This window comes from Hipposideros armiger, unplaced genomic scaffold (genome assembly GCF_001890085.2).
Source record: "Hipposideros armiger isolate ML-2016 unplaced genomic scaffold, ASM189008v1 scaffold_227, whole genome shotgun sequence".
Taxonomy (NCBI): Eukaryota; Metazoa; Chordata; class Mammalia; order Chiroptera; family Hipposideridae; genus Hipposideros; species Hipposideros armiger.
The window spans coordinates 201802-217413 of NW_017731577.1; the positions used below are offsets into that span (position 1 = coordinate 201802).

General features: G+C 34.4%; 1 protein-coding gene across 6 annotated transcripts in view; it reads left to right on the forward strand.

The window, feature by feature from the left end:
• The window catches only part of DNAI7 (dynein axonemal intermediate chain 7), a 60876-nt gene that overhangs the window by 553 nt on the left and 44711 nt on the right, over positions 1 to 15612 (forward strand). For 2 of the 6 annotated variants that reach the window (XM_019654631.1, XM_019654636.1), the window contains exons 2-3: positions 2401 to 2418; positions 15229 to 15313. In XM_019654631.1, the coding sequence (XP_019510176.1) occupies positions 2401 to 2418; positions 15229 to 15313 (103 nt within the window). Of the gene's footprint in view, positions 1 to 2400; positions 2419 to 15198; positions 15314 to 15612 lie in introns of those variants that run through there. The other 4 variants (XM_019654633.1, XM_019654630.1, XM_019654632.1 and 1 more) reach the window with 2 other exon arrangements.

Here is a 15612-nt window from a genome sequence, read left to right on the forward strand (position 1 = left end):
TCCTCGTTTTGTTTTTCTGCTCTCCTCGGATGTTTTCTCCAAGAACACAGGCCAACATGTAGCTATGAGATCATCTCTTTTCCCATTTTTTAAAAAATGTGACTGCCATCTTTTTCTGTGATTAAAGTCAGGAATTGGAAGTGCAATTAGTTAATTATTTAATTCATTAATTACGGGAAAATATAAAGTTCGCTCTGTGCTTGATACTAGGCTTCAAGTCAAGGATGCAAACATGAGTATTACAACCTTTTCCTGCTGTTCGAGACAGACTAAACAAATTAATTACAATACAGTTTTATAACTAACACTTGAAGCTCTACAGTGAGTAAAACGAAGTTGAAAATGATGAAATTGAGGAATGGGGGCAGGGAACAGATGGGAGGCAGGGAAAGGATGTGGGAAGGGAGGAACAGTGCTTTTAAGGTGTGTTTTAAACTATAAATATGAGTTTACTAGAAGTTGTGGGAAGAAATAGGTGGTAGAGAACATTCATCTCAGGGAGAACGGAAAGTTAATAGGCTTTAAGCCGACCTGAAACTTGATAAATTGTGGGAACAATAAGCACCTATTTATTATTTTCCAATGGGACATAAGTTTCTTTTTCTTAGGTCCCTGTATCAGTGTTTCTCAAAATGTTCTGGGAACATTTGCTTCTAACACACCTGGAATACTTGTTAAAATGCAGATTCCAGAAACAGACTCGACTGCACATATATATTGTATTAGTTTCATAGGGCTGCCAAGTAACAAAGTACTACAAACTAAGTGGCTTAAATAATAGAAACTTATTGTTTCACAGTTCTGGAGGCTAGAAGTCCAAGATCAAGGTGTTGCCAGGGTTATGCTCCCTCTGCAGGTGCTAGGGAGGGGTCTGTTCAGACCTGTCTCTTGGCTTCTGGTAGTTCTTAGCCTGGTTTGTGGCAACATAACTCCAATCTTCACATAGCATTGTCCCTGTGTGCATGTCTGTCTCAATTTCCCTTTTTTATAAGGATACCAGTCATGTTGGATTAAAGGCCAACCACATTCCAGTATGATTTCATTTTAACTAATTTCATCAACAACAACTCTAATTCCAAGTAAGGTAGAATGCTGAGGTATTAAGGGATAGGACTTTAACAGATGAATTTTGAGGGGACACAGTTCAACCCCTAACATCTACTGAATCACAATTGGAAGAGAGATATGAATGTGTATAGTTTTAGCTCAGATATATGTGTTTTTTAAACAAGCATCCCAGGTGATTGTTATGTCTTCTGAACTTTGAGCACTACTAAACTACCTGATGCTCTTATGATTTGCAGGGAGGTGATATGTACTTATCCCAAACATGCTTTACATTAAAAGCCCTAGTGAGAGATGACAGTTTGACCATCTTTAAAATATGGCTCCTTGAGAATAGGGGCCAAGCTATTTACATACTCAGCTGTATAGTACTTACTTCAAGATAGAAGTATAACTATTAATTGATAGTACATATGGTAATAAAAGTAGAACCTATTTGTAAGAATTTTGAGAGTAGTCTTTTCTATTCCTCTCTATATCATCTCCAGCATCTTAGAGCACCTTGTGTGTAAATCATTAATAAATATCTGCTGAATGAATTAATAAACTATATGAACTTTTTAAGAAGGTATAATCTGCTGTTGGTCAATTTTAACAGTGATATCATATGGCTTGAACAAGTAATTTCTCCTATGTAAGTCTTTAAATGTGGAACCTGTATAATCGTATAGTCACACGATTTCCTACAACTTCCATACCAGAACTCTAATGGACACATGGTCAGATCAGAAAATGATAAGTAGTGTAACTGAAAAATACTTGCAATTGTAAATATTTATTGAAATACTGTGCTTTCCAAAATAATTTCCACACATTACTAAACAGAATTATCATAGCTTTAAGTAACTGGCTCTTTCTTTATAAAATAAGACATCTAATTTTACAGAAAGATTATTTTTTATGAGATCATTCCCACACTTTGAAACTTGACATTAGTACCAGTACTTAGTCATGACATTGTTCTTTGGAACCCTTTAAACTAGTGCCTTTCTGACTGGCACCCTGTTGACTGGGCATCTCATTACACAGGGATCATTGAGCGATTGTCATAAGAAAGAGTGTAAAATTTACTTAATAAAAGATGCTTCAGTGGGTGAACTATTTTATATTAGCTTTCCCTAGAAACGTTTCTAGTTTTGTCTGAATTATTTTTTTAAAGACTTGAAGATAATTTTAGATTTACAGAAAATTTGCAAAGATGGAATAGACTTCCCTTATACTCTTTACCTAGCTTCTCCTAAATTTAACATCTTAGATAGTGAGGGTACTTTTGTTAAAATATATATCTGAATTTTTTTTTAAAATGATCAATTCTTTTGTTTTTCCAAATTTTAGGGTCCCAAACCAAAAAAGGTAGGTAGAAACTATTTTCTCAACATAGTTTTATAAGCACTGACATAGTACAAGTAGAATTTTTAAACATTTTTCTAGTTAGTTTTATTATAGTTTATAGAGTTTACTAAGATTATTTGTAGACATTAATGCTATTTAAATCATGGAATAATCCTCTACAATAACAGAACATATTTCAAATTTGACATAAAAAGATATTTCTAGTTTCCCAAATAATTTGAAGAATCGCCTTTCGTTTTTACTTGTGTCTTCAAGGCTTTTTATTACTGGTGTGCTAGCAAATGTTAGATTTAGATTAGGTATCCCTTTTCTTCATTCTGGATAAACACGTAATTTAATTACCAAACTTGCTGTGACTTAAAAGTAGATCCTAAGTTATTATGTGTTTAAATGGGTTGCATGGTAACACACGCTTGATTTTTTTTGTACTTGGTAGTAATTTGAGTTTAATAAGGGCTGTCTAGAATGACTTTTTTCTCCTCTTAGTAGATTTATACTTTAAAGTAGAGATTATAATCTAAATCAGATTTAGCTCCTAGACATATTTTATTTAACCTAAAAAGTTTTTTTTTAATCAGTTGCCAAATGATTTTTACACTAAAAATGTGGTTTCCATCTATTCTTGAAAAATTGGAAACCTGATAACGTTGGGCCTATAGTCCGGTAAAGCAGCTGTCAGGTGGTTGCAGCCATCCCTTTTAGAAATGCATAAACTCTTCAGTTTGCCATAGTCCTGACCACGACCAAACTCCTTATTTCATCTACCTGCCTGACCTCAATAAGGATAGGTTTGGAATGCCAGCTTTCAGGCATTTCTCAAAGGTGGCTTCTGTATAAGTTTTCCTACCAGTCTATCTTGTAGAATCAATTATACTGTGTTTTCATAGCACAAGCATTTGTACATACCTCCCTGTACATACAACCCTATATAATTTTATTAGAATAATTTATAATTCTGAGCTGGTCAAGGTCAGGAGCATGTCACTACTTATTGATTGATTCAACTGATTAATAATTGACACACATTATCCTATTAGTTTCAGGTGTGCATCATAGTGATTTGATAATTTATATACATTACAAAATGATCCCCGTGATAAGTCTAGTTCCCATCTGTCACCATACAATGTATTTATAATATTATTGACTATATTCCTTATGCTGTACATTACATCCCCATGACTTATTTATTTTATAACTAGAATGTTGTATCTCTGGATCCCCTTCACCTGTCTCGCCTGCCCCCCAACCCCTCTCTGCTCTGGTAACCACCAGTTTCCTGTGTCTATAAGTCTGTTTCTGTTTTGTTTCATTGTTTCGTTTTTTAGATTCCACATATAAGTAGAATCATATGGCATTTGTCTTTTTCTGTCTGGCTTATTTCACTTAGCAGAATACCCTCTAGGTCCATCCATGTTGCCACTCATATTTGCTTTTAATGTCCATAGCATTTGCACAATGCCTCACACATAGTAGAAATTCAATCAAAATTTGTTGAAGATGTAAAACCACATTTACTTTACCATCACTTAAAAACTAGGGCCCTTGATTATTTAGATGAAATGTTTATTTAAATATATATTCAATTAAATGCTTCTTTAAGAAACACTGTTGAGTGCCTTTTATGTATGCTTCTCTTAGTCCTTTGAACCCACTACCAACCTGATACTGTTTTAGGGGCTTTGGATATAAATTTGAACACAATTTATGGAGGCTCTAGACACATTCTTATGGGGGAAGTATTCTGAGGATCTACAGTCATTTGCATTTGGGTTACAGTAGTTTATTGGTTTGTGTGGATATTCATTTTCGGCTTTAGATTGTGAAATCTTAGAGACATAGCTTTGAATCTGAAAACTCATTGTTTCCAAATGACTTTGGTGCTTAATTGTGTATGCATGTATGCTAAATAATTACTTTTGGATAATTTTGCTCATACTGTTGTTTCCTTAGAGAACAGTGAGATTCGTCTTATGAAATTTGAAACAAAACTTAAGAATTCACTCACTTTTAATTACTCCATTCCTAAACATTATGGTTTGGGGTTGAGGTGAGTCTGTAAAGGGAATTTACAGTATATATATAGTTAGGAAAACATGGAAAGATATATTTTATTTTTTTTGACTTAAAGTTTTTTTAAAGGGAAAAAGTAATAAATGCACATGGTACAAAATTAAAATAGCATAAAAATAGGACATTTCCTTTGACCTAAGACTACAGGAACCACTGCATATTTTTTCATAAATTTTCTAAGCATTTAAGAAGACACACACACACACACACACACACACACACACACATCCCTTTTCTCCCCACATATGGGAGCTGTGGGGCCCAGGTGGTAGGGCCTCTAAGTTAGGAAATGTTTGCAGGCTTTGGAGACCGGCCTGCCCCACCCCCTTGAGTGGGACTGCAGAAGAAAAACAACTTGATATAAGTTTCTTGTCAATTACTTGTTGATGTAAATTCCTTTCCTAGCATGTGTGCTGGCACCATGCAGCTGTTGTTTGCATGAGGGTATAAAACCCCACTTCCATTCTGGATCTCTCTCTCTGGCCCCGGCCTCGGATGAATAAAGAGCTGTTGCTGCGTTTATGGCACACAGTCTGCCTCTGCCTTCTTTCAGCTGGGCATCTCACCACCAAGCCAGTCCCTGATTGACACCCTCGGACCCGACAGGAGCGTTTTACACTTTCTATTTTCCACTTAAAATGTATTTTAGGGCACTCATTTCTTCCCATTTTATCATTGCTGAAACTGAGATGTGTCTTATGGTCAACAGTGTCTTACAATCATTATAGTCCTGGATTGACAGCCGTTCCTTCTAGAAAGGATGTTTGCTTCTGTCAATCACATGGTCTTACTACTAACCTGATACTACTTTAAAGCTTCTGCTTGGGAATTTTTGAACCACACTAATGATATGAGTCAGACTGCATGTCTACATGAACTGGCTTGTGGTTTAAATTTTCAGGGATTTTTTTTTTCTTCTATTTATTTTCAGTATTAAGATATGCAGGTTTCCCTGCTGTATCTTTTATTGTTGTGAGTTCATTTGTCTTTATCTGTTTTCAGCTTTATGCACATATCTCCTGTTAGACTTTCATCTTGAGTATTTCCTTCTTTGGTAGTAATAATTTAAAGGTACATCTTATATCTGAGAGCATCATAGAGTCAATGGAATAAGTATGTCATTCTGTTTTGGCACATTGAGATTTTTTTGTCACTTCTTTTCCCAGCTGCATCATATTCCATTAAAAATATATACTGTGATTTTTGTCCTTATTTTTTGCTGTCAGAAACAAGGTTGGAATGAAGTTCCTCGTTTATAAGACCTTTCAAACACATGGGAGAATACTTATTTCATTGATTTAGCTGTGTTCTAGGCATTAAGAGAATGACAGCGAGACAGTCTCTGCTCTCATGAAGCTTACATTCTTTTTTCCCAGCTTTTTTGAAATATAGTTGACATATAATATTGTGTAAGTTTGAGATATACAAAGTGATTATATGATATACATAGGTTTTATGAAATGATTGCCAAAATAAGGCTAGTTAACACATCCATCACCTCACATAATTACCATTGTGTGTGTGTGTGTGTGTGTGTGTGTGTGTGTGCGCGCGCGCGCGCGCGTGCGTTGAGAACATTAAGATCTACTGTCTTAGCAACTTTTAAGTATACAGTACAATATTGTTAACTGTAGTCACCATTGCTGTACATTAGATCCCTAGAACTTAATTCATCTCATAACTGAAATTTATACCCTTCGTCCAACATCCGTCCATTTCCTCCATCCCCCAGCCCCTGGCAATCACCAGTTTACTCTCTGTTCCTATGAGTTCAGATTCTTTTTAGATTCTACATATAAGTGAGATCATAAAGTATTTGTCTTTCTCTGACATTTCACTTGACATAATGCCCTCAAGGTTCATCTGTGGTGTTGCAAACAGCAAAATTTTCTTCTTTTTTATGGCTAAATAATACTCTATTGTGTATTTTTTTTTATTTTATCCATTCATCTGTTGATGGATACTTAGGCTGTCTTGGCTATTGTGAATAATACTTAGGCTGTCTTGGCTATTGTGAATAATGTTGCAATGCACACAGCAGTGCAGGTATCTTTTCAAGATAGTTATTTCATTTTGTGAAGTTTACATTCTATCTGGGGAGGGGAGGGCAGAAAATAATATAATTTCAAAGAGCTTTGAATATGCAGACAACTAAGAAAGGGGTCAGTGAGAAATGTGCAGTAGGGGATAGTGGTGTTGCGATTTCATATAGTGGTGACTAAGGAAGTAAAATTTGAGAAAAGACCTGGATGAAGCAAGGAAGTAAGTCAATAATTGCCTAGGGGAAGACCATTCTAGGCAGAAAAACAATGATTGCAAAGTCTGATAGTTGGGAGTGACCTTGTTAGGAATTACCAGTGTGGTTAGACTAGAGTGAGGGAGGTAGAAAGTGAAAGATAAAACTTGGGGGTGGGGGAGGTAAGCAGGAGGCAGTTTACGACCAAGTAGGCCAAGGTGAATTGTTTGGGTTTTATTCTGAGTTTCATGGGCTGCCTGGGAAAGTTGTAAGCAGAAGAGTGATGTAATATGATTTACATTTTTAAAGGGTCAGTGGAAAATCCACTCTAGGGAAGCAAGAATAGGAGTAGGAGGACCAGTTAGAAAGCTATTGCAGCAGTTGAGGTCAAAGTCTTCACACTGAAATAACCTACTTCTAGAAGGAAAGCGTGCTCTCAGAAGTACACAATGATTTTCTAAGGGTACAAGTACACAGAGAGTTTTATGGAAATTAATTTTCAGATCATCAACTTCCATATTTAGCATTTCCTGGGAAAAATATCCACCCTTTAAGTTCTGCCTTTTGCCATTGCATTCTACCATTTCACAATTAATTACCCTTTACAAAACCAAGGCATATCTTCCACCCATTCTAAATCGTACTGTGGTTTATTGCCCTCAGGCTTGGACTATGACACTAAGGGACAATTCAAAACATTGATGTTGGCAAAGCTTTCTTTAATCGTGGCACCAAGGACTTGTTGTTTCTGTCTTACAAATCTTTCTGTAAGTGGTGAAATGTGGCATTAGAAGTAGTGAGATATTCTGCATTTCTTATATGTAGTAGTGTGGAGTGTTGGGACTGCTAATAATTTTTGTTTATTGCCCGTGAGATAATTGTCAAATGATGATACAAGAAAATCTATCACAATGTAATTTATTGATAAAACATTCAGACTCTAAAAAAATCACAATTTTTAAATGAAGAAATATTAAAGGTATCAATAAGAATGTAAATGAACTTAATATTTTTACATAGACCTAAAAGTTGCCTTTGAAACTTCATATATTGATACTGGGTCTTTGGAAAAGTCACGATGCATGTTTGCAACAGATGGCACTAGTTCATTTGTGGAAGTACTAGAATCATTTGCATCTATGTTATTGCTATATTATTTGACAGCTTATAGTTCTAGCTTCATTCTAAAAAAAAATTGAGTGATTTGGTTGAGTTTTGGAGATTTTACAACAAGTTGAAGATGGAAGACCAAACTGTGCATTTTTGCCATATTTTACTGTTTTATTTCCATAAAGGGAAGAACGTGCATCAAGCTTGTGAAAAGTTGCATAAAGTTTACAGTGACAATGCTCTACAAGAACGTCAGTGCCAACAATGGTTCACAAAATTCCGTTCTGGTGATTTTTATCTCAATGACGTTCCTGGGTCAGGGAGGCCCACCGAGATTGAGATGACAAAATAAAGGCATTGATCAAGTCAAACGCACATTACATGACACGAGAGATTGCAGAAACATTGAACATCCATCATTCAAGCATTCACGACCACCTGAAGAAGTTGGGATATGTAAGCAAGCTCGATATTTGGGTTCTGCATGAACTCAAAGAAGTTCATTTGACAGTACGTATAAACATCTGTAATATCCTCATTAAATTTGAGGAAAATGATCCTTTTTTGAAGCAACTGATAACTGGTGATGAAAAGTGGAATGTTTACAACAATGTGATGCGCAAACGGTCTTGGTCCCGACGTGATGATTCGCCTCAAACAACATTGAAAGCAGACATTTATCAGAGGAAGGTTGTGCTCTCAGTGTGGTGGGATTTTAAAGGTGTTGTGGTTTTCAAGCTCCTACCAAAGAACCAAACAATCAATTCAAATGTGTACTGTTGGCAATTGGGCAGCTTGAATGAATCCATCATCCAGAAACATCCAAACCTTGTTAATTGTAAAGGAGTAGTAGTGCATTGTGACAATGCAAGACCACACACAAGTTTGATCACCTGTCAAAAATCACTGGAGCTTGGATGGGATGTGTTGCCACACCGACCATACCTGCCTGACCTTGCACCTTCAGACTTCCACTTGTTTTGCTGTCTTCAAAACTCCTTGTATGGCATAATGTTCAATTCAGACGAGGCTGTAAATCAGCACCTTGTTCAGTTTTTTGCAAATAAAGACAGGTCCTTCTATGAACGAGGAATTATGAAGCTCACTGAAAGATGGCAAAAGGTTATCAAACACAATGGGCAATATATCATTGATTGATCTTTGTTCTTTATATAAATAAGTGACCTTTGCAAAATATAGACAAAATACGTCATGACTTTCCCGAAGACCAAATAACTTAAATTAGTATTATTCATTGCAAAAGCTAGGAAATCATACAGGGCTATAGAAAAGGTTAGAACACCTGTTGCACTGTTGAACAATCCATTACTGCATTTACATCAATATGTTTTTGTTTTTTTCAGAAACCACTGTACTCCATAGAATACATGAAATAGCAGAAGACATTGATTAGATTGTAGGGAAAATTTACCTTACAGATTGATGAATACATAGATGATTCCAGTTATTCCCAGTTAATTTATTACTGTTTTTCCAGTGTAGAAAATGGTATTATTAATGAAATTTTGATATTTGAATTCTATTTAGGAATATAACTTGTGAAAATCATTTTACAGAAGTTGGTGTGTTTTTTTTTAATTGACTTATTTGAATAGATTAAGAATGGTGCCCAAGTACCTCTCGTCATGAAACTGTAAACAGTGGGCAAAAGGGGACCTATTTATTGCTCATATCTGTACTTTAAATCATATTTTAATTTAGGAACACTGTATTCACAAACAGGCTTTTCTTATCTAAAATTTGAATCCTGGTTTATATTAGTATTCAATGTTGACACTAAAATAGAAATGGTCTTAAGTTCAGGTTAGTAACATGGCATCTTTTTAAAACAATGTGTGAGGAAATGGAATCAGCTCATACCTGGCTCATAATTTAAAAAATGAGGTAGCTTGTCATGAGGATGCATATTAACACATTTATCTGTACTGAAGAATGAAATCAGACTGTCTCTGAGAGTAACTGTCATAAGGTCTATTGGCTTAACTTTGATGGCTAGACTTTCTGGTTAGGTATTAATAGACTTTTTTTATACTTCGAATGAGCAAAATCTGCAGCTTTAAAGTTTTGATCAACTTAATTAAAGCAAGTGGAAAGAAAATAATTTTATCAAAAATATTTTTATATTTTCCATTTCCAATAATATTGGGCTTAAAGGATATTTTGAGTAAACCTTTATGCTAAAAACAAATAATGACTAAAATATATACATATAGGTCAAAACTATCATCTTAAATGCACTTAAGAGCTGATAAAATAGTAAGAAATTAATGGGAGAAAACATATGAAGGCAGGAACCAGAGAGATAATGGAAGCACTAAAACTGTTTTTATCATTAAGGACATCTGCAGAACTGAGCAGAACTTGAACTTTGATCTTAAAAGCAACAATGGAAGCCAAAGACAGTGGAATGATGCCTTCATTTAGCTGAAAGTAAATAACTGCCAAGTTAGAATTCTGTCTCAGTTCAAATTATTTTCAAAAATGAAGATGAAATAATATTTTCTTAGGCAAAAACTGAATTTGCCATCTGCAAGACATATATGTATAAGATATAAAACAACAACAACAACAATAATAATAATATGTGGATTAAAAAAAAGAACTAAGATACATGATAACAAACAACCCAAAATGATCATCATTTGATGAATACATAAACAAAATGTGGTCTATCCATACAATGGAATTTTTTTAGCTATAAAATGGAAGTATTGATACATGCATAGCATGAATAAACCTTGAAAACATTATACTGAGTGAAAGAGGCCAGTCACACAACACTGCACATTGTATAGTTCTAGTTATATGAAATGTCCAGCACAGACAAATCTATAGAGAAAGTAGATTAGTGGTTTCCTACAGCTGGGGGTTGGGAGGAAATGGGGAGGGGTGACTAGCAATGGGTATGGGATTTCTTTTTGGGGAGTGATAAAAATGTTCTAAAATGAATTGTAGTGGTTGGCTGCACAACTCTGTGACTACACTAAAACGTTAAATTGTACACTTTAAATGGGGGAATTGTTTGGTATGTGAATTATATCTCAGTAAAACTGTCATAAAACATACATGACAACAAAATGTATAGTTTGAGTAGAGGAAGTATAAATTGAGTTAAAATGTTCTAATTTCCTTTTACTGTTTGGTAGTAGGATAAATGTATTCATATATTAGGTACATATGTTGACTTTCTAGGATAGCTGCTAAAATGATATAAACAGAGTGTACCCAAACTAGTAGAGGGAGAATAATGGATTGACAATAAATAATCAGTTGAAAAGATATCAAGAAAGAATACCAAAAGAAGGCCAAACAACACCCTGAAATCAAAAGAGAAAAATTGTCAGGTTGAATAAAAAATAAAATCCAACAATAACCTTTTTACAAACACTACCTAAAGAATAAGGATACAGAAAAATTGAAAGTAAGATGATGGATAAAAAGACATACTATGCAAATACTAGAAAAATGAAGCTGATATAGCTGTCTTAATATTAGACAAAATTACTTTAAGACGAAAAGCACTTCTAGAAATAAAGAGGGTCATATTGTACTGATAAAGATTTGACTAACCAAGAAAATATCATTTTAAATATGTATGTACCTAATTATGAAACCTTGAAATATGCAATGCACAAATTCAGACAACTAGCAGGAAAAATGGATAATCATAGTGGTGATTTCCGCTTTCAGTAATTGATAGAACAAGAGTTAAAACATCAGTAAGGATTTAGATGATTAGAATAATATGATGAACAAATGTAATGAATTAAACATATTTAGAACATTGTACCCAACAACTGGAAAATTTTAAGCACACATTTCCCTCCAAATTAACAGTACACTGTGACATAAAATTATTCTCAAAGTTCAAAGAATTGAAACAATTCAGGTATTATAACCTCAATGAAATTAAGCTTGAAAAATCAAAGAAATCAGTTATAAACAGGAAGATATATTGGGTAGTTGGAAAAGTCATGACGTATTTTTGCAACAAAAAACAGAGAAAAAATACGTCATGACTTTTCTCACAACCCAATAGTATGCTGGGAATTTTTTAAACATTCTAAAGTGGGTCAAGAAGTAATATAATGAAAGTCAGAAAATATTTTTAACTCAGTGATAAGAAAAATACTTCAAAAGTTGTGGAATGTATCTAAATGAATACTTAGAGGGAAATGTGTAGCCCTAAAGACCTATATTAGAAGAAAAAAAGACTAAAAAAATTAATGAACTAAGCATCATTGTTAAGAAGTAACAAAAAGACTGTACACCTGAAACTAATATAAAATAATATTGAATGTCAACTAATATATATATATATAATTTTTATAATATGATATGGAAAGAATTCAAAGAACTACATAATATAGCTGTAACAAACCTATCTCCATTGGCTTTTTACCATAAACCAGATTTCTCATTTCTTATATTTGTGAAAACTAAAATGGAATTTGTCTGAATCCTTATTTTATTCAGCAATAGCTAACATACATCCACAGGCCCTCAGCTAAGCAGGAAAAAGAAAAACTCAACCATGTCATCTATTGGTGTATATCCAGTAAAGTTTTACTTCTTATATTATTATTTATCAAAATTTATAATACAATATGTTGCTCTGTTCAATTGTATACTGAAAATAATTATAAGATTAACTTAATCCAGAGCAAAATTTTTATTGCTTAGAAACTTAGACACAAGGAAATAAAATTAAAAATTTTTCACACATATTTTTGTAACATAAATATGATAGGATCAACAAAAGTGTTTCAAGTATATTACATTAGGATAAGATTCTGTGAGAGAAGTGGAATGGAAATATGAGTTTAAGGAGAAAAGGTATTAAAATTTTTATTAAAGAAAAGTTTGTTCATATTTTTAAAATTAATATTGGCCATTAAATCACCATAGTATGTAGATTCCATTGGATATATTTTAAATAGTGATTGATATATTTTAAAATGATGCAAAAGTTTTATTTGATACATACTTGAAAGTATAACATTTGCAGCTATTTAAGATTGTGGAGAGAAGTTTTCAGTGCCAACTTAAACATGTGTGAAGGGGTACATGTTTTTCAAAATTATTTTAGTGAATATATGAACAAGTAATTTAAAAAGTTACTGATCAACTACAGCTGAGGAGGAGAAGCCAGAAAAGAAGTCTGAGAAGGAGGGCCCTGTGAGAGAAGAAGCAAAATTCTATTAACCTCAAGGCCTAATGAAGAAAATATTTCAGGAAGGAAGAAGAAAACGTGTCAAACGATGATGAGAGATGAGTAAAATGAAGGCTGAAAATGGACCACTGGCGTTGGAAACAAGGCCATCTTAAGGGTCCTTGAGTAGAGAGGTTTTAATGGAGCAATAGAAATGGAAGCCTGAGTAGGCCATAAAGAAAATGGGGAAGTGAAAGCAGTGGGCAGCTCATTTTAGGGGGTCTGATATAAAGGTAACAGCATTGGAGCTAATGATGGAGAGGGATGTGAAATCTAGGGAGGGGAGACATTTATGGATAACCAAAGCTGTTAGTCACAGGAGCCAAGTCTAAAATAAGCAATAAGGGATAAAATCCAGTGTAAAAGTGGCACATTCAGCCTTAAAGAGAGGAAAGCATATACAGTTTACTGTAATGGGAAGGAAGGCTGACAAAGATGTAGGTAGGCTCAAAGATTTGGTGTGCAAGGGAGATTATTTTCTCGAAGTTCCTAATGTATAAGACGTAAGGTCAACAGCTGAGTGTAGGAAAGAGAAGACGACTTTGGAGGTTTGAAGAGTGAGGGCAATGCAATAGTAATACTGGATGGTGCTTAGCCTATTTAAAAGTTGTGCTCATAAATTTGAGCTCATGTATTTTTCTCTCTCTGGCAAGATTCATATTGCTAGCATAGAATAAATAGAGAGTTAGTTGAGTTTAACTAGAACTAGGAATTTGCCAGCTAACCCCCTCAGAGGCGGGGAAATAGAGGTAGAGATATATGTTCGTGATTATGGTGATGAACCGTGAAATCTAACCTCAGTAAGGAAGAAGTGAAGATATATATGAGGGGGTTGATGAACAATGAAAAAGTGGCAGGGCTAATGGAGATTCCAAATGAACCATCCTGCAGAAGGTGAGCCAAAAAGTAAAGATGGTCATCCAAGAGTATATATCCCAAGGACTAATGAATCACTCTTGATTCCTAAATTTAGAGGATACTCTTCTTCTATACTGTTCCCTTAGGGAAAATGGAGGAGAGGTGGTTATCACCAAGATAGTTCTCAAATCTGTAATCTATAGTCCTGATCTCTTTGCTAAACCTCAGTTTTCCAATCTTAACGCCTGCAAGCATTGCCTTGGATGCTCCGCCAGCACTTCAAACTAATTATATTTAAACTCCTTTAAACAATTTCTTACGAATTTACTTGTTTTGGACCACCATTCTTAGTTTTGATTCTTTTCTGACTCCTTCCTCTTCTTGACCCCAGTTTAATCATTATCAAGTAAGTTATCTTATAAAGTATTTATTGAACCTATTCTCCTATCTGCATTTACATTGTCATGACTTGATTATTAATAGTAACCAAAATAGTACCCACTTTATAATCATTTTTTCCCCTAATACCAGGTTAGTTTTCAAAGTTATATTCTTAATAGCCATAGCCCTTCTCAAAAACTTTTAGGGGGGTTCCATTTCTTTTAGAATAATATCCAAACCCTATCACATAAGCGTCCGTTGTCTTTTCCATTCTCATTTCCATCATTACATTTTCTTGGAGCCTTCCCGGGGCCCACTCATCTTGTTGAACTCTCCAGTGCTCTCTGAACTCCGCGTCATATGCCTGCATTTCCCTCTTCTTGGGATATCTTCCCCTCCTATCTGAATGTTAAAGTCTTTGGGGCATAAACTTAAATAGTACCTGCTCTATAAAATTTTACTTGATCCCAGCTGTTAAAAATAATCTCTCCTTCCTCCAAACTTGCAAAATAACTATCTGTTAGTCATAAAAATGTCTTTAATTTTAATAGACATGTTGCAGTGTTAAAACTGTTTTTACATATGTTTTCATTCTTACAACAATGTCACGAGGTTATATTAAGCACCATTTTAAAGATGTGAAAACTGGAATGCGAGTTACTTAAATTGTATATGCTTGTCACTGTTTTTCTTGGCTTTGAATAATATATATACTTATTTTTCTTGTTTTCACATTTTGTCCTCAATGCACTGAGTCAACGCTTTGCACATAATAATAGGTGGTCTTGTTTGAATGAGCGAAAGACTGGGTTTATGGAAACAAAAGTGTGTTTTATAGTTACTATTTGAGGAATATGTGTTTTTAAGTTATTTGGGTGCATGTTACCAGCCTTTCTTTTATGTTGCGGCCTTTGTTAAGTCTGGCCGGAAGAAAAAGAAAACCACGAAAGCTGAGCGATTGAAGCAGCTCCAAGAGGAGGAGGAGAGACGACAAAAAGAGGAAGGTAAGAAGTGCCCAATGATGCTGTTTTCATATGCTAGTGATGCTAACAATAGGTAGGTATTTCTGTAATCCAGTCAACATTTTAAAAAAGAATCTTCAAAATTATTTTTCAAATTTAACCTGTCTCATATTAGATATCTACTATTTAAAGGGTACCTAGAAAGTTGTTAGTACATACCAACCACTTTCAGATATATCTTGAAGTGGAGTTGCCAGATAAAATACAGGATGCTCAGTTAAGTTTGAATTTCAGATAAGCAGTGGATGACTTGGTATAATTTGCCTTATGCAATATTTGGG